The 19,495-nt window shown below is 62.7% G+C and overlaps 1 protein-coding gene across 1 annotated transcript in view; it reads right to left on the minus strand.

Annotated features, from left to right (window-relative positions):
• Positions 1-17,782: 17,782 nt before the first annotated feature.
• Positions 17,783-19,495, minus strand: part of CFAP46 (cilia and flagella associated protein 46) — a gene marked incomplete at its 5' end in the record, with an annotated part of 68,966 nt that continues 67,253 nt past the window's right edge. The window contains 3 exons of the mRNA XM_032423020.1: positions 17,783-17,952; positions 18,748-18,810; positions 18,914-19,050. Coding sequence (XP_032278911.1) covers positions 17,828-17,952; positions 18,748-18,810; positions 18,914-19,050 — 325 coding nt within the window. The remainder of the gene's footprint in view (positions 17,953-18,747; positions 18,811-18,913; positions 19,051-19,495) is intronic.

The raw sequence follows: 19,495 nt of genomic DNA on the forward strand, positions 1-19,495 counted from the left end.
GCGGGGCGGCGGCGGCGGCGGCGGCTCCGGGGCCGATCGGAGCGGCGCCGCGCGGGCCGGACGCGCTGATAACCGCGGGGGCCCCCGCGCGGCGCGCGCGCTGATTGGCTGCGGGCGCCCGCGGCCCGGCCATTGGCCAGCGCCCCGCCCGTCTGCGCGCCCCCGCCGGCCGCGCACTCCATGAAGGGCCCATTAGCGAGGCAGGTGCCTCCCGGCTGTAAATTTGCCCCCTGATTTATCTCCCCCGGGACGAAATAAATCCCGTTGGATGGGAGTTTAGTTAGGCAAAGGTTTTAATGGGAAATCAGGAAAAAATACGAGAACATATTTTATCGCCCGAAAGAATGCAGATTTGAGGATCCGCTCAGCACGCTCTGTGCGCCCCACTCGGTGAAGAGCCCCAGGTGCGCGGCCGCGGGGAGCCAGCCGGCACGGTCGTGGAGCCCGGCCAGGGCCTCCAACCCCGTCCCCGCGGCTTCCGGCAGCCCCGGGCTCACGTGTCGAGGAGTACCGCGAACATTTGGGGGTAATGTCCTCCGTGTCGCAGACGGGCGGGGGACGCTGGGGCTCGTAGTCCACGGGAGTCCACGCGCCGGAGGGCCAACGCGAACCTACCCTGCTTTAACCAACACACTGCTGGCGCGGTGGCGAGACCCGTCCCGGGGACACGCGCGAGGCCGGCGACTCGCAGGCGCTGCCAGGCGGGCAGTTCCCGGTCCCCTGCCAGCCCGCGGCACTGCCCTCTGCCGGGTCGGGGCGCGGGGACCGTCCGGACCTCCGGGTCCGGCGTTTCCTGGTCGCGAAGTCGCAGCTTGGTTCCCGGGAGGCAGCCTGAGCCTCGGGCTCCGACCCGGACCCCACGACCAAGCCCAGGGGCCGCTGTCTCGTGAAGCGCAGCCCGAGCCAGGAGAACGGGGACCGAGCCGGCCCAGAGCTCCAGAACCCGGGGCGCGCAGGGGCCACGCGCAGGGCCTAGACGTGCGTGTTGGGCAGAAGGGCGGCCTTCACAGGGGCACGTGGGGCCCCAGGTGTCCCCTTCTGGTACGAAAAGCCCCCAGCCCGGAGCATTGCTGTGGGATTCAAATTAGATCGCAGTGGACCCTCGGCGCCGGCGGAGAGCCGGTGCTGAGTAAAATGCTGGGCGTTGTCGCCTTCATCCTTCGGGGTGGGCTGTCACATTAAATCCTAAGTGGGCTCTTCCTGTTACTCGCTGCCTGCTCAGAGCCATGACCCTCACGAGAGCGAACGGACGGCCATTTCGCGGCCAGGGCTGGGCGGCCGGCCTCTCTCGGGCCTGGTGCGGCTCCTTAGCAACGACTTTCGCGTTTCACTCCTGCCGCCAGGGTTTGGACGGTGCGAATGGAGGCGAGCCTCCTGGCTCCGTACAGGGACCCAGCGGCCGCTGGCACGGTGTCCTTCGAGGGTCCGTTTTCGTTTTGGGCAGTTAGAGGCGGGGTCTTGGCTCCGAGGGTCCCTGCAACGTATCACTGGCCGGCGGGGCTGGGCGGGCTTTCGGTGGTCGCCCCTGGCTTGGGCGCGCGCGCACGGTGCTGCCCGGGGGAGGCTGCGGGAAGCGAGGGGCCCTCAGCTTCGTGTGCGGTGCGGTTCCTCTCTCCCCGCTTCCTCGCCGGGCCACACTCGCCCGATCCGGGTGTGGCTGCCCCGCAGGCGCTCTGTCCCAGCGGAGCCTGGCCCCCAGGACGAGGCAGCGCCCCTCCAGGATTCCCGCGCTGCGTCGGGCGGCGGGTCCCCAAGTCCGGAGACCCGCTTCGGCCTCGCTTAGGACATGCCCCACTTCCTCGGAGCAAACAGCGTGTGTGCGCCCCGACAGCCTGGGCGCGGGGACACTCTCCCCGCAGGATTGGAGCCCCTCTGGGCTCCCCAAACCCCCCACCCCTGGCAGAGGCTAGGCGGCCAAGGCTGGGGCTCCGGTGGGGGTGGAACCGAGTGGGCGGGGCCGAGTGGGGGCGGGGTCGCGTCCCTCCTCCTGACCCCCTCTTTGCTCTACTCACCCGACGGTGGGCGGGGGCGACCCGGGACAGGAGGGGCGCGCCCGGGCGGGACGACAGGGGCACACTGTCCTCCCAAAGGGTGCGGGCGGCTCTGGCTCAGAGGCAGGAGAACCCGCGTGGCTCGAGGAGCTGCGCTTTAGGTGGGAGCCTCCCAGCCCTTTTTTACCGCCGAGGAAAAAGAGCCCCCTAGTCGCTGTCCTGCGCCCCAGCGACCCCGGGTCTGTCCAGTCGCCCGGCCCTCTCTGGGCTCCGGCTGGAACGCTTGGGGTCTCTAGTGCGGCTGCGGTCTCCTTTGGCCTCAGCGTGCGCGGCCCCGGGGGAGTCAGTGGCGGTGGCTGCGGAACGGGGGTGGGAGTGAGTGTGAGCTCCGGGAGAGAGGGGTGCGGGCATGGAGGTCTCGGTGCGCTCCCCGGGCGTCCCCCCTTGCCAGGTGCTCGAGGTTCCCAAGCCAGCGCCTGGGACAGTCCCCACCCTCCTGGACCCGCACCTCGGGTATCCCTCCCCCCAGTGTCGGGGTCCCGGGTATGAAGACTCCCTACCCGCCGCCTCTGACCTGCCCCCCCTCCACCCAGGGCTATCCGGGGCTCCCACCCGCACCCCCTTCGGTGCCCGCAGGCGCTGCCCCTCCTCCGGGGAAGGTCCGGAGGCCGGCCTGCGGGGAAGGAGCGCCTCTGGGCTCCCAGCGTGGGTGGATTTCCTGGGCCAGAGCTGAGAGGTTGGAGAATGCCATCTCCTGGTCTTGAAGAAAACATCCTACAAAGGAAGATGCCACTTTCCGTGCAAACTTACAGGTCGTCGGAAGGTGGAGAGCACGCTAGTTGGTATAGACCTTTATGCATTCATCATGTATTTATTCGGCACCTACCATGTGCCAGGCACGCCCTGGGAGGGCCGGGGGAACGCAGCGCACCCCGTGGGAGGGGTGGGCAATAAACCGTAAACTTGAGGAGCTTCAGCAAGAGCCTGCTGGAGGGGACCACTATGTTGGGGGAGGTGGGGTCAGGGCAGGGGGGTCCCTGGGGAGGGCTGGCCAGGGCCAGCTGGTATCCTCAAAACATGGCTCCTTGAGGGAAGTTGGGAGGGGACAGGTGGGACACAGGAAGGGAGCTTGGATTCCCGCTGCACGGGCAAAGAAGCCCTGAGTCCTCTAAGACCCTATTAGTGAAGTGGACATCATAGGTCCCTGAGCTGCTGCTGCCCCAACCATGACCGCTCTGGGCCGGGCTCTGGGGGCAGCCTCTGGCAGAGGGCCCTTGCTTTGTTCCCACAGTTCTCAACCTGTTGCATGATGAGGCCCCACAGCGGTGTCCAATTCAGGGATTGCTGACCCAGGGGTCCGTGAGCCAAAACAAGGAAAGGGACCACTGAGGTGACCCACATGTAACTTGCAGCTGCAGGGCTCACGGGGTAAGGGAAGACGTGCAGTCACCAGGACCCTGGAGCCCAGGCCCGGGGGCGCCACAGGGTTGCGCCTGCTCAGAGGAGGAGGCGCCAGAGCCAATCCCACCTGCCACCCTGCCAAGCAGACCCCCGGGGCCGCATGCAAAGACCCTCTACTGGCAGACCTCACCCCCTCACCCACCCCTGCCCTTGACGGAGGAGTGACCAGGGGCTGTCTGAAAGGCCCTGAGGTGGGCCGGCCAGGTGCCAAGAGGAGTTGCTGCTCACCCCGCCCCACCCCAGCCCTCCCCCCACGTGCATGCTCCAGCCCGGTCCACTGCCCAGGAACAGCCAAGGCCCCTCTGCCCAGTGGCATCTGCTGAATGACCGTCTCTGAGCATGGCGGCCTGTCAGCACCCAGGTCAGCAAGGACTCTACATGCTCAGCTATTTCGGGGAATGGAAGGATGGACATACATCTGGGCCCCAGGCTGCAGAGCCCTGTGTCAGGGTCGGGGAGGGGTTCTGTGCTCCCCCGGGGAGTAGACACCACCAAGGGGCCTCTGGGCACCCTGAGCCAAAGGGCATCTTGGACCAGGGGAGGTGGGCAGGAAGAGGCCAGCAAGGCCCTGGAAGGCCGGTCCCCTCGGCAGCTGGGAGGAGGCCCTCGGAGGAGGTCCCAGAGGTGTGCTAATGAAGGGGCGGGGGGCTGGGACCAGGCAGGGGTGTGGGGGAGCCCCAGCTGCCCACTCCTCCTTGACCAGAAGCAGTCTGGGCAGCAGTAAGGGGGGATGGGACCTCGACAGCCGGGGGACACCCCCCAGTGCTCCCATGGACCCTGCCTGCCCATCCTCTGCAGACCCCCAGCTCCCTCCTGCCTTGCCCCTCCCTGCACCCCAGCTCCTCCGCCCTTACTCCAGCGCCTTTATTTCTTTACCAGCTATTTATCTGACAAGCGTAACGTCCGTAGGAGAGTCCACAGAGTTACCTGCACGTTCCTGCATTCCTTGTGGTCCCTTGCATTGCTGGCTTCACTCCCCTTCTCTGGAAGTTGTGCAGCCCCGCGCGCAAGCGCTTGACGGGATGGGTCTTCTTGGAGTCGCTGCCCTGCTCTGCATATCTGCGCACACCCGGGCCCCCCGCGCAGTGGGGTGCAGCATCTACACGGGCTCCGTGTGGGCTATGACCTGCGACCCGGCCCCACAGCTCGGGGTCCTCCTCTGTTTTGGGGACACGGTCCACAGACCTGTCGTGGCTGTGGGGTGCGCACATACAGATCCTTCCTCTGCCAACACGGCCAGCTACTGTGGCTGTCACCAGCCTCTCGTGGACGCCTCTGAAGAGGGGGGCACCCCACCCTCCGAGGCCAGAGCACCACGGCTCCCTCTTGGCTCCCAGACCTCTGCAGTCAGGACGGCCCCTCCAGGTGGTCTGGTTTCCTCCTCTGCTTCCAGGGTCCCTCCCTTGGGACCCACACGCTCTGTGGAGATAGCCCACAGGCAGCAGCCCCCCAGGCGCCCACTGCCAAGAGCTTGAATGAGCGGGCGGCTGAGGGCCAGCTCCCCTGCGGAAGCAGTTTGGAGCCCAAGACGGCTGGTCCCGTGTGGGCTGGTCCAGGCCAAAGCCGAAACAAACCTGAGCCCTCAGCCCGCCTTGCCGCTTTGTTTGGCAGTCCTGCTTCTGAGAGGCGCCTGACTCCCCCGGAGACCTGTGGCCACCCGTCCCCTGCAGCCACATTCCAAGCTGGGCCGGGCCCCGGCCTCCTCTACAGGCCCAGCAAGCGGGACCAGCCGCCCCCGGGACGCCCCGGCCCGTGCTGGAAACCACCCCCTCCCCCGGTGCCCTGTGGACACGGGGTCCCGGCGAGGGGAACTCTGCAAAGCTGCCTGAGTCACAGTCACAGGAGGGCCCCCCAGGAGGGGCTGACCCATGGCAGGACGGCAGAGGCCAGTCCTCAGGACGACCGTCACACCGTGTTGCAGAAGCCCTCTTCTGGGGTCCCAAGAATCTTGTCTCCTTGAGGAAAGGACAAAGAGAAGTGGCCGTAAATCACGGCTCAGAGCTCATTCCCCAGGGCCGCGCGGGCCCCAGATGTGCAATCGTGGGTAATGAGCTCTCTCTCGGGGGCTGCTCTCCGGGGCTGACTGCGTGCCAAACGCGCTAATTGAGCACCGAGTCAAAGATTTGTGTTAGCGCCTTGGCTCCGAGGCCGTCGCTGCACTCCCAGGATGGGACAGGACACGCCCCGGCCAAGTGGAGGCTTCCGGAAGGGCTCTTGGCTACCCTCCAGGCCCGGTCCCAGCCCCCTCCGTGGGGGCATCGTGGCAAAGGGGAGCGTCCAGCTGTGCTGGGGCAGCACTTCCCCAGGGGACGGGCAGCGTCCACCCCTCGGGGGCCCCTTCCTGACGATGTGTGTCCAGCAAGGCTTGGCCACGTGGGAGGGGGCTGCCCTCGTCATGGGGCTGTGTGTGCCCCTCCCTGCATGCAGGGCCCGCCCTCTCTGGCTTGAACGCCTCGTCCACTCCGTCGTAGGCCCTTGTGACATGCCTGTGGCTTGGGTGAAGGTAGTAGCCCCCTGCCTGCCGTGGGAGGCACAGAGTCCCTAGTCATTCACAGGGTGGCTGAGGCACTTGGCTCAGGGCTGGCTCCAACACGTGGGGCCTGCTTCCAGAAGACAGGACGGTTGGGGGGCGCCACCTGAGGACCAGATGGGGAGGAGCCCAGAGTCCAGAGGAGGGAGTTGGTGTTCTGCTTCCAGGGAAGGAACATCTATGATGAGAGCCAGTGTGCATTCTCAGGGTTACTGAGCACCAGGGCTGGGGAGGGCTGGACCCCGGCCAGGAGACTGTCTCAGGCAAGAGCGCTGGGGGCCTGTCCCGTTCCCCCCAGTGATGGGGCATGCAGGGGCCGTGGTCTAAGGAAGACCTACTGTTCGCCTTAGACCGGGTGGGTGCCCTGTCCCATAGGGTCCGACAAGTGGGGAACACCCAGGCAGTGGAGAATAGCTCCTCTGACTCCGGGGGATGCATCTGCCGTGTGAAGCACCATGCACCCCCTCCCCTCTCCTTGTAATGTATGGGGGTCTTCAGACCCCCAGTGCTGCCTTGCCTGGCCATCCTCCTGTCTGGGCAATGGGCTCAGCAGGGCTGGGGAGGGGACTAAGCTGGGCCCGGTGCTCTGGTTTGGCCACATGAGCCTCCGGGGGCTCAGAGGCTGTGTGCAGGATCCAGGCCCACCGCCCCTCCCTGCCACGGGGGTAGGGGGCGCAGACACTCCCCCAGGTGCCTGTGGCATCAGTCTGGGGCTTGGTCTGCAGAGGCCCAGTGAGCAGTCTCCAGTTTATGGCAAAGGACCCGGGAACAGTCGTATCTGATTAAATCACTCTAGGGAAGTTAATCCACCCCGCCAGCCAGAGTTCTCCCGCTGCCAAGCCATGTGACTTGCTTTGCTTCTCCTGGGAGGACTATACTTGCCCTCCCAATTATCCAGCTTGCCACAAGATTGCTGTGGCCAAGGAAAGGTGAGCAGAAGGGACAACTGTTGACCTAAGCAGCATATTTCAGAGCCCCTGTGTGTCCACCAGTTTTTCTGGCTCTTTCCCTCTGGAAGGAAAATGGCATGTCTTGGGCCCACCCCAGGGCAAGAAGACCCAAGGAGCAGGGCAGGGGACCCTGGGAAACCGACCTCCGGGCTTTGGTGGAGGGGCTGTTTGCTACCCAGCATTACTGAGCGGGGACTGAGCTGATACACGACCAGAGAGTAACAGACCCCCACAGGAACAGGATGATCTGTGTTTTGGAGTCTCTAGTTGTGCCCAGTATTTGGGTAACATTGGAGGGCTCCTCGTGCCTTCCTCACATTGCTCTCCCTGGACACTCAAGACACCGGATGGCAGTCCCTGGCCCCCAGTGGTGGGCACAGCACAATGGGAAGGGCCAGGGGGGTAGCTGACTCAGGAGCTGTGGACAAGTAGGGGCCCCGGGGGATCCTGGAGGCTCCCTGAGGAGGTGACATGGAGCTGAGCCTTCAGGAAGGTTGGAATTCTGGGAGGTCTCTCCTGCTCCCAAGGAAAGATTTTGCAAACCCGGGGATTACGAGGATAAGCACCCCTGTCCCAGTCCTCAGGGGTCTCTGGGAGCCCACCCTGCGGCCAGCCCCTGGTACCCTGGTGTATCCATCCCTGCAGAACACTCCAGGAGCTCCCAGACAGAGCAGTGGGCACGGGTCTGGAAACATATCCAGCTGCCCAGGGATCGGAGGCCAGCGCAGAGGGCAGGTCATGGAAGATGTCACGAGAGGAGGTTTGGACCAACCCGCGGAGGCCAGCTGCCTCCTTGTTGCCCAAAGGCAGGTCCCCGACTCCCTCCATGTGTGACATGCCTGTGACAGCTGGGCATAGCCGGGAGCAGGTGCTGTCTCTCCAGGAAGGTCCTTGAGAATGCCGAAGGCCCCAAAGTGAGACAAACTGAACCCAAATGGAAAGGCCACGCTGCGTGGGGCTGGGCAGCTCCTTCCGCCCCAGGGCAGGTGTGGTGGGGGCAGGGCGGGGGTGGCCAGATCCCATTCTGCGGGGGGCGGGGGTGCTCTAGCCAGCACCATCCGGAGGACTCAGGTGGCCTGGGGGCGTCCATGTGAGCAGGGCACATGGGGAGGAGGCGCAGGGTGGTGGCAACAGCCCCGCTCCTAGACGCTGCACTGGGGGGCCGCTGGGATTGTCCTCGGCAGCCCGCCCCCCACAGGCCAGAAGAGAGCCCACACCCCGCCTGGGGCTGGGGGCTCAGGGCTCCAGCAGTGGCCGAGGCTGGACGACCGCAGGGTCTGGGTGAGGCTCCTGCCCATCAGGGACACCCTTGCTGACCCTGGGTCCGCACAGCATTCCTGACGTCTTCGGTGACAGTCGGCAGCTCACACACGAAACCCTTGAGGGCCTCGCTGGGTGAGCAGCTGCAGGTCTCCGGCCCAGCGTGAGGGGCCTTCCCGACCGCGTCACCCCTGTGGGCGCGAGTGGCCACAGCAGGGGTCCGTGGCCTGCCACCATCGCTTCCTTCCTCCCCCGCGGTTCCGTGGGTGTTACTGTTTGTCATCCCATGCGGCCTGACCCTGAGTGACTGCTGCGGGAGCCGCTGGTGGGGGACAGACCGGCCTTTCCTGGGAAGCGCGGGGACACAAAGCAGTCCAATCCCAAGCCAGCAGCGGTCACAGTCAGGGCTCTGGATGATGAAATTACTCCAAATTATGCCTCTTAGGGATTTTAAAAGGAGAATGAAGACAGGGTTTCCACCGTTGTTGTTGGAGTGGGACACGAGGAGTGGAGCGCGTCCTGGGGATTCAGGGGAGTCACGGTCCCGCTCAGGGCTGTCCCCGAGGCTCTCCCATCTCTGTTTCTGTCGCTGACCCCCATCCCGATGAGACCCCACTGCTGCTTGTCTGGTCCTCCAGCTTCTGCAAGAGTTGACGGTGGGTTCCGTTTCATAAATACATTCCAGACCAAAGGAATTACAGACCTTGTCTGCCTCTGGGGGAAATTAAGCAAATTATAAGGTCTATTAAAATTTTATTGGCGCAAGATCTTTTTCCAATTGGCTTTCAGAAATAATATTAATCTATTAACCACTTATATACCTATGGAAGTAAGAAAAATTTGGAAAAGTAAAAACAAAACAAAACCCAAACAGGTCTTCCTTGGGCTGTGAATGTGTCGGCTCTGTGAATTTGTTTTCTTGCTAAATCTGCATCATGGAAAACAGTGTCCCTGTGATTTGGATTAATGGCCTCGGGTGCTAGGTTACAAGAAAAGAAGACAAAAGTCATCGTAGCGTCCCGATCAAGATGACTCTTCAGACAGATTACACTCACTGAAGAATTTTGGTTTAGAACACGCATCCACCACGAGGCAAACACAGTATTAGCACAACGTTCTGGTTTAGGCGTCTCTAGGGTTACTCTTTTCTTTAACAGCCTAATTATGTGACTTCCTAAACGTCCCCACGAGTCTGACCGTCCTGCGCTGGCCACGTGACAGAGGCAGACCGTTCCCGGGGGGTCTGGGGGTGGGCACCCCGGCCTCTGCAAGGACAGTTGTTCTTCTTGGGATTCCAGTCTGGACACGCCTAGGAAGACGAGGCCTGGGGCCCCAGTGGCTCACAAGCAGGATGTGAATGGGTGATGAGGGTCAGTGTGTGGCTGCCTCCGTCGTAGGGCCTGGCTGTGCAAGGCCCAGGGCCATTCTTTGGTGCTCAGCCCTGGTCAAGCCTGTCCGTTAGAAGCACCTGGAAAGGGCCAGCCAGGAGCGAGCCCTGGACAGCAGCTTCTATAAGAAGGAAGGCAGGACCGGGGACGCCATCATCCACTCGGGAGGCCGTAGGTCAGCTGGTCAGCGTCCAGCTCCTTCTAAGGTGCAGCGAGCTCCGGCCAGCTGGGCAGACACTTCTTGTCAGTGGGTCACCGTGGACAGGTGTCACCACAGCTGAGCCGGGAGCCAGGAGAAGGTCAGGCCGGCCGGAGAGGCTGTTGGGAGATGTGGGCTTCAGACGCAGGAAGCAGGCGGCTCCAGAGCTTCTCTCTGAGCCCCTCAGGGTCACACCGTTGCCTTGATCCACTGTCCCACGGGGCAGATGGACCGGCGGCGCTCAGAGCTGCTGGATCCCGCAGGGGCTGAGGGCATCGTGGTGCACGCAGGAGAGAAGTGGGTGGTCCCGTGCAGCATTACAGGGGGAAGGCCCCGGCACCGGGCCTCAGGGCAGGAGCTGTGCCCGGACACGTCGGTCCCCTTGCTTGGGTGGAGCTGGACCCCGTCTCTGGGTCTGTGAGGCCCACATCTTGGGTGCACTTGTTAGAGGACTTATTCCATAGACATGGGTTTCAGTGAGGGCTCCTGGGACAGCTCAAAGGGCCATTTGGGGGCAGTAAGGAATGGGTGGGGAGAAAAGAGGGCTCTGTCCCTGCACCTGGCCCAGTTCTCGGGATGCAGGCTCGGAGTCCACAAGCCTGCCCTCTGGTTTCGTACACTTGGAGGCACCAGCCTTCCCTGGCATTCGGGGACTTGGGAATATGCTGGGGGGCTCAGGTGGGGCTCCCAGAAGCCCCCAGGCTTACCTGGACCCCAGGTTCACCCAAGCTGCGCTGCCCGGGCTGGTTCTCTCTCTGTCATCCTGGAGACGCTGATGAGAGATCTGCCCTCACTGCCCCATGGAATGCGGCCGAGAGCCTGGGATCCACGGCCCTGTCTCCTCCAAGATGGGGCTCTGGTCCACCTGTGCTGTGCCCGGGACACACACGCGGGAGTGCCTGGAGAAGGCGTGGACCCCCAGGACTCTCCGGCTGGAGCAGGGGCCCCGAGTGGGGCTGTGAGGTCAAAGGGCAGCAGCGTGAGAAATGCCCCGGGCCCGACCACTCTGGGGAGAGGTGGGGGGGAGGTCGGCACTGCTGCCTCACCTGGGGCTCTTCCCCCACCCAGCCCCATGGGGGCCTCTTTCCGTTTGGGTTTCCAGCCCCTAAACCTGTGGTTTGTCAGCAAAGCAGCCTCGAACCCTTGCTCCAGGGTCGGGAAGGAGCCCAGAGACCCTGGGCTATTCCACCTGCTGCCCCCGAGGCCAGGGCCAGGGCAGGGGCTGTGGCGCTCCATCCTGCAGCCAGGCACGCTGCCCAGCCCACGGTGCAGCCAGGAGGGTGCGGGGCCCAGGCCAGTCCCGGTGGAACCCGCTGCCCCTCCCCCCCACCTGGCCTGGGGACCCTGGCCTCGCGGTGGGAGAGGCACCAATGTTCTGTTTACGGGGAGCTCAGGCCCACCCTGTTGTGCAGGGTCCTGGGCCCTCGTTTCTGCCCTTCACCTGCTGGCTTTGGCCCTTTCGGGGCTGAGATGCAGGTGAATGGAGACAGTGCTTCATGCCTGATCACCTGCCTCCAGCCACGCCTTGCTCAGCCTGCTGGGTCGGGTGCAGGCCTCACCCCAGAAATTTAGAGCATTTCCCTGGGATGTGGACCTGACCCTCTGCCTCTGGGGCTCAGTGCTTTTCATCCTGCACCCCAAGGCCCCCACTCCTGAGCCTTTCTCCCCAGGCCCTTCCTGCTTCCACACCTCACTCTCTCCCTACCCGCCTGGGGCTCTGCCTCACTGTCCAGCCCCCAGTGTCCAGATGTCCCCCGTCTCCAGCTAGAGCCTCTCCCCATGCATGGATCCCCTCCTGGAGAGGCCAAGGCCCCCCCGTGGGGAGAGAGTGGCTCCCCTGGGCCCAGTAGTCCCCTGGAGGCCGGGAGCCTGTCGAGCAGGGTGCTCTCGGCAATGCCTGTCCTGTGCCTCATCCGTTCTCCTCCACCTGACAGGTGCACAGAAGGACCCTGCAGTGTTTCAAGGAGTACACGTACCAATACACGAGAAACGTCCACAGTAGGGTATGTGGTTAACCCCAAGGATGAGGACAGGCCCCTGAGCAGGTCGGAGACCCAGAAACGGCGTGGGGAGGAGGCCCTCCGAGCCCCCCTCACCTAGCAGTCCTGCTGCATCTGCTGGGGGGCCCCCAAGCCCCACGCTCCTCCTGACCCCGCACAGCAGGTTCCACACTAGCCTGTGCTATCTCGGGGTTGAGTGACCCGGAGCTCCGCGGTTTGGAGAGGACAGGCCAGCCTGACTCCATGCCCTTTGGACCCACCTGCTGGGTGTTCGTTGGGTTGGTTTTTAAAAAAGATTTTATTTATATTAGAGAGAGTGTGCGAGCAGGGGGAGGGGCAGAGGGAGAGAGAATCTCCGGCAGACTTCCCACTGAGCATGGAGCCCGACGGCGGACTCGATCCCGCGACCCTGAGATCACAACCTGAGCCGAAACCCGGAGCCGGGCACTTAACTGACTGAGCGGCCCAGGCGCCCCCAGACCTGCGGCTTTGACCCTTATGAGAGATGAAAGTCACATGTGACGCCAGAAAATGTGTGAAATATTTGTGGCGGGATGGTCATCATGACAAGACCCAGCGGGACATGGACAGCTGGGAAGGCAGTTTCAGTGTCTACAACAGAAAAAACTCGTGTCTCCTGTCTACTGCAGAAAAGGAACCAAGGAACCCAGGGGAAGGAAAGGGCGTCCGCGGGGGCACCAGACACGCTAGGAAACCCCACTGACTTCCCTTCGCCCGACCGTCCTTTATGTTCCCGGGAGCCCACGGCTCAGGCCACTGGTCCTTCATGTCCCCCGCCCCCAGCCGCCTGAGTGTCCCCAGTCACCTCCAGTGTCCCCAGCCCAAAGGACGGGGACCACGCGGGGGGCTCCCCATCTCAGGGCACCAGGCAAGGGCAGCCACCTCCATCCCATTATCCCAACACCATCTCCTGGCTCTTGTCACAAAGAATCAAAATCTATAATAAGAAAATCTCAGAGCCCCCTGTCATTTGGCCCATCAGCTTCGTCCCCCGGCCCTTAGCCAAGCGCGGGGGCATTCATCTCGTCATCTCCCTCCGGCCTCAATGAATTGTGATAAAAATGTCAAACAATTAGATTACGCTGGCCCACAGTGCGGCATGATTGAGTGGCGAGGCAGGGCACGTCCCCTGAATCACCCTGACGCGGGCGACCACTGCACGGGGTGGCAGATCCCCCCGGGTCCCCCCACCTTTGCAACGGGCATCAGGTCTCAGCAGCCCCAGGCAGGAAACTGAGGCTGGGGCCTGGGGGACAGGGGTGGCGGTGGGAGGGGTGATGCGGAGGGAGGCGGGAACGGGCAGCCCCTGAGGACAAGACCCCAAGAGGCACGTCAGCAGGTTCTCCCAAGGGTCTGCAGATCCCCACGGGCTGCTTCCCCTGGAGAGGCCGCCCCAGGGTGCGGGGTCCGGGCCCTGTGCCCCCCACCCTGGGCCGCAAGCCTGGAGCGTCTAGAGCAGCGCCGTTGAGCGCCCGGCGGGCCTGCCCTTCCCCAGAGCAGCCCTGCCGGCTTCTTCCTCTGTTTAAGGGTGAAGACGTGTTGAAAATTGATTTCTGTTGGAAATGGGATAATTAAACTGGTTGTTTCTATCTCCATCATCGTCATAATAAAATGAGGGGACAGCAGGGTTGTGCATGGCATGAAGTAATATTGTCCGTCTTAATGCAAGGGAGCATTAATTGAATACGAATGGCCTTCCTTGAAGTCGCTCGGTTATATTTCAGAGATATGGGATAATGATGCCGGTTAATCATTTTTACAAGATAGAAAATTACTGGCTCCTCTGGGAAGATCATTAAGGAAAACAATTGTTCACAGCAATTGAAAATAGAGTTTTAATTATTTAATATAGAAATTAAACTATTGGCGACTGGTGCTGGATGACGGAACTTAATAGAAATTTATACACAAGCGTCTGTGAACGTTTTAGCTTTATTAACCCACCTAACTTCTTAATCTGGATCCATGGGGGGAGGCCTGCTTCAGCCGTGACTGAATTCACGGCTTGCGCAGGAGGGCCTGGCAGACAGGCGCCCGCTGGGACCCCACACTCGCCGTCCGGGGAACACCTGCTGGGAGCCGCAGGGAGGGACCCAGGAGCCCAGAGCACCTGTGCCAGGAGCTATGGGCACCGGCCAGGACGCGTGGAGGCCAGGGTCTCCCGCTCAGCAGAGGTGATGGGGTGTGTGATGGCCACATCACAGAGGATGGACCTTGGGTGCGGCCGGGTGACGCTGTTCCACGGGGATTGAGGCATGAACGTGAAGTGTTGAGCTGGTCACGTGAATGTAACCCCCGAGGGGGTCCTGGCCAGAGTGAGGTGCTGACCCCAGCTGGCCTGGCTCCAGAGCCCACATGACCTGGGCCCCCAGCCCACTCATCCTCAGGCCCACCTCCCCAGGGAAGGGGGGACCCTAGACTGCCTCGCCCCATCCGCAGGGGCCCGCCCTCTATGCCCAGAGGACCCTTGGTCCTGGCACAGTGGGCTTCCATGTGGGCAAGGCCAATGACACAGGAAGTGGGCTGAGTGCAGGAACGTGGGCAGAGAAATCCAGAAATCCATCAAAACACCATGTGGGCTGGGAGTACTTTTTTCCCTTTGTTTTTATTCTCCATATTTCCTACAATAAAACATATAGTTTAAAAAAAAAAGTCCTTGTTTTAAAAATATGGAAATCACGGGGCACCTGGGTGGCTCAGTTGGTTGAGTGTGGGACTCGGTTTCAGCTCAGGTCATGATCTCGGGGTCCTGAGATCCAGCCCCGCCTCCGGCTCTGTGCTCGGCGGGGAGTTTCCTGGGGATTCTCTCTCTCGCTGCCCCTCCCCCACCTCTCTAAAATAAATAGGTCTTTAAAAAATATGGAAATCACTATTTTCAAGATATAAATTAATAAAAGAGATGGAACTTTTTAAATGTTGACTGACGAGCAAACACAGAACAGGTTGGAGTTTGCAAGTTGTTGCAAGTGAGGGGCTGGGCCTGGACACGCGGGGTCTGGGAGAAGCGGGACGGGGGTCAGGCCCTTCCTGGTCCCCTTCAGGCCCCAGCCCTGGGCGGCTAAGGCTGCGGCTCCCGAGTGACCGGCTCAAGGTCAGGAAGCCTGGCTAGAGCCAAGGGCTTCCTCCACCGCCACACGCACGCGGTCACCCGGTGTGGGGAGGGTGGTCTCCCGGAGCCCTGGGGCCCTCACGACATTGAGAACATGCAGATCTGGTCACCCTTCCTCCCAGGCTACCCACCATTCCAATTACATTCTGTCTATTATTACCAATAAATTCCAAGTGATCTTTTTTCTCCTTATAGTTTTTAGGGTTACATAAATTCCACCTATGCAATTTTTTCATGCTTGAATATATTATGGAATGCCACTTCGTTACAGAAGCTAATTGATAATGTGATTTGTCATGTTGCTGGGGCATAATTCAGAAAGTTATTTCAACGCCTCCGATACACGGACTAGCACTCACGTTTCATATTTCTCACACGAGTAGACACAGTATAAGGTAAAAAATGTGAGTCTGCACAGATGAAATATTTCCAGAGGCTTTTATTCTTGTTGTTTGGGTGGGTGCCAACAGCTTTCTAGAAGGAAGCTCATATATCCACGGCTGCTCTGATTTGAATTTATTCCTTGATCATTAGTTAGCTCTTTTTTTTTTTTAACTGGAAGAAGAATGTGTATATGTTTGACAAAAGGAAAAAAATTTAACAAAAAGAAGGGCATCACCACCTTTCGATGTTATCAAAGATGAGCTGCTTTTAAACTTTTTACGTTGGACTAACTGTAGCCCTGCGAGAAGCTGCACAAAGAGCACTGATGATGCATCCTTCACGCAGCTTCCCAGCGGCGGCATCCGGAACCAGAAGCCGGGGAACCGCGTGGGCACAGTGCTGTTTCGCCACGTTCACAGGGCGTGTGCACCTGTGTGCACAGCTCTGTGCAAGGGTTTCCCACGCGCGATCCCTGGCCTGTGGCCGCGGGGGCTCCCCCTGCACCCCCAGGCCGTGCCCGAGACACCAGCGTGCTCTCCCTCTCCGGTGTCGTCATCTTCAGAATCGTGGCAGGAATGACATCACACGGCGTGTGACCTTGCTGGTCGCGGCTCCTGCACGCGGTGTCGCGCCCCCGACACCCGTCCAGGGATCCGGGGTTCGCGGTTCTCCGTGTGGCATTCCACTGGCACGTGGACCAGAGCTCGTGCCACCATCCCCAGCGAAGGACACTGCTTGTTTCCAGCCCTCGCTCTGATGGAACGGCCGCGGCAGACACGCACAGGCTTCCCTGGGACGCGAGGCTGGGCGCGCAGGGCCCGTCTCATGCTGGTCACAGGCAGAGCTCGTAAGAACCGGTCCAGCCGTCTGCCTGAGGGCCGCGCCGTTTCCCAGCCCCAGCCGTGACGTACGGGGGGCCCAGGTGCTCCCCACGTTCCCTAGCACGCGGTGTTGGCACTGATGCCTACGTTAGGGTTTTAGTAGGCGCGCTGTGGTACCTCATCGCAGTCCTATTTCGTGCTTTCTTCCTCACTATTTGGCCTGGCCTGTGCTCGACCCAGCAAGTCCAGGGGCGGGTCCGTCCGACCCAGGGCAGGGAGGCTGCGGCGTGGGCTTCCCGCCCGTGTCCCAGACACAAGACCAGGACGAAACACCACCATCCACACCCCCTCACGTGTGCCAGGGGAACAAAGCCTCGCGGACGTGTACTGTCTCCCACCCACTTAGCTCCTGGTTCTCACAGCCCAGAGATGACCGGCGGCCGCTTGGCCTGAGGCCTGGCACCCTCTGGCCTGTGGGTGGCTATCTCTGGCTCCCAGGTGGCCCCAGAGCCTGTGCTCAGAGGCCAGAAGTCTCCAGGTGAGGCAGATGTGGCCTCTGTGCGGACACCTCACTGTGCTCGGGGGCCTGGAAAGAGCAGTCCTAGCAGCCCCCAGGGCCAGGGTCCCCCGGCCCAGGGCGCTCTGTGGCCTGACCTCAGCAGATGTCCGAGGGGTGCTTGCCAGGAAGGACCCAGGGCCCGAAGACACTTTGACCCTCCCCGCCCCCAGCCCGTGGACTGTTAACGGCGCTGGCTCCACCCCAGAGAGACCTGGAGCTGGCTCTCCCTTGTCCCCTGGCCACCAGCCTGGGAGACTCTTGGGACACAGGGTCCTGGCTACTCAGTCCCTCACCCTGGTCTCCACGTGGGCCAGGACGGCTTGGGGCCCGGTGGGAGGACGCGTCCTGGGGACGTAGCTGCTCTTCCTATGGCCACCCTCAGGTCTGGCTGAGCGTCCAAGTCTGTGGACGGCGGCTCCTCCCTGGTCCGTGTGGTGCTCACAGGTGCGGCGGTACGTCCCACCCTGGGGGCCTCTGAGACCAGGGCGGACCTCCCGCCCACTTCCTGCCTCCAGCGGACAAACCGGGACTCCCCATGGAGCTTGGGGTCGCCCCCTGGGAGCCGGCCTCACAGACACATGCACGGGCCCCGGGGCCGGCCTTCCCGCACTCGCTCGCTCACTCGGCAAGCATCGGCTGAGCCGCACCACGGCACGGCGCTCGGCAGAGGGACTCCAGTCCTGCCGCCACCCGGGGCCTCAGACCGCGCTGCAGACACGTGATGCAGACACTGGACATTGTCCTTTACTAAAGCGCTTACACCAAAAACGATGGTGCTCCTTGTCCAGGGACCACCGTGGGCCTCCAGGGACCGAGGGCCTCACCCCCAGGGCCAGCCTCTACCCCAAACACAGGCAGCTCCCCCACCACTGGGACCCAGGGAGTGCACAGGGCAGGGGAGGGTTCCGGGGGTCCAGGCCGCTGTGGGGTCAGCCCCGAGGCAGAGTCCCCAGAGGGACTCCCCTCCCCTGCCCAAGGGTCCCCGTGCGAGCCGGGCAGTGCAGGCTGAGGAGGAAGCACCAGAGCAGATCAGACTCAGGATGGCCCTGGCATGACCCCGAGCAGAACTGGGGTTCAGGGGCGGGGCCCCCACGGGGGGGAGGGCTGGGTGGTGGGTCCTCGGAGGGGCAGTCAGGGTCCTTGCCCCGGGGGGGTCACCCGATGGCCAGGTGTGGCAGCCCGTACAGGACCGAGTTGAGGACGATGGGCAGCCGCTCCTGGTCGCTGAGCTGCGGCGGGAGGGACAGCAGTTTGACCCTGGAGGCCCACGGAGGCTCACCTGCGGGAGAGTGAGACCGCGCTCGTGGCCGGCACGGAGCACTGGGGGCAGGGCGCACGGGGGACGACGGTGCAGACGCGGCCCCACCGTGGACACGGCCACACATGTACAGCCACGGACACCGAGGCCCACGGGCGGTGGCACCCAGCCAGGGAGGGACCTCGCCAGGCCCAGGCCCGCCTGTCGCCTCCACGCCACACCACTCCCAGCACCGTGGGGCCAGGCGGCTCCTCCTCCTGCCATCAGCCGGCTGCCACCGCTGACCGTGGGGTGTCCCTTCCTTCCAAGGCACATCCACACAGAACAACAGAGGCCACGTGGGCGCCCCTTCCTCTGTCCCCAAAGCAGCTCGTTAGCAGCTCCTCACACCACTGGCTCTTCTAGGGTCCTCCGCCCTCACGCACCTGCCGGTGCTCCCTCCCGCCCGCACGCACTCAACAGCCTTCACTGTCTGGTAACCGTGTTCTGGGCACTGCGCCCCACGTCACTTCTAAATTTTAAGCTCCTTTTGTGGGGTATAGTTTGAAGGTTTCCTGCTCCCGCCCCAGAGAGCACGCCTGGGCTTCCAGAACTTGGGCGCCTGGAGCCCTTCTAACGCCCAGTGTGCTCAGCCCTGAGGATCTCACGGGAGGCTGTGCTCGCCGTCGGCGACGCTGAGCTGTGGCAGCGGCCCAGAAACGGCGGGCACCGCAGCCCGGCAGCGCCGCTGGGACGCCGGCTGGGAGGTGGCCTGGCACAGCCTGAGCAGCGGCAGGGACGGGGGACAGCTTCTGTTACCGTGGCTCCTCGGCTCACCAGATCCCGTGTTCTGAAGGAGACGGACTGCTCTCCCGATCGGCCTGCCGGCTGTCAGCAGACCTAGGAAGGAAGCATCCCTCACACTGGTCAGGGGCACCACCGGCAGGCTGCTGGGGAGGCCCTCAGGGCTGCGGACGGGCCCGGGACACCCGCACCCACTCACTTTCCCACAGGATGCCGGCCCGCAGCGCGTTGTCCTGCAGGAATGTCGGCCACTGATTTGTCAGGATGCTCCTGACCCCCACCAGACTCAGAAGGATGGCAGTCTTGATGGGCTCCTCCAAGGTCAGCTGGGGCACGCTGCAGGGGATCGAGCTCCAGTGGGACGGCCCGAGCCGACCCCAGTCCACAGCCCAAATAGCCCCAAGTATTGGGCTGACAGCTCCTCAAGTGCTTGAAACAATGAAGAACACCCTCCCCCCACTCCGCCCCCCTGCCCCCCCGCCACGTGAAATGCCATTTAACAAGACAAGGCATTCCGGAGTGCCACCAAATCCCTCCGGACCACTCCCAGCCTTGCGGGGAAGTCAGGAGGCAGAGCATCCATCGTGAGGTGGCAGCCCACACAGGCCCTGGGGTGCATGTGATGTGGGGAGCTCTGAAGCCAGGGCACCCTCCCAGCTGCTGGCCCCCTGGCCCCTGGCCCAGTCCCCGCAGGCCTTAGTCTTCCACTGGAGCTCCCCTCCCTCTTCCGCTGCACCCCCCCCACCAGCCTCTTCCAGGGCGGGGTCTGGGGGCAGATGGC

The sequence above is a fragment of the Phoca vitulina genome, unplaced genomic scaffold, assembly GCF_004348235.1.
Source record: "Phoca vitulina isolate PV1807 unplaced genomic scaffold, GSC_HSeal_1.0 scaffold28, whole genome shotgun sequence".
Taxonomy (NCBI): Eukaryota; Metazoa; Chordata; class Mammalia; order Carnivora; family Phocidae; genus Phoca; species Phoca vitulina.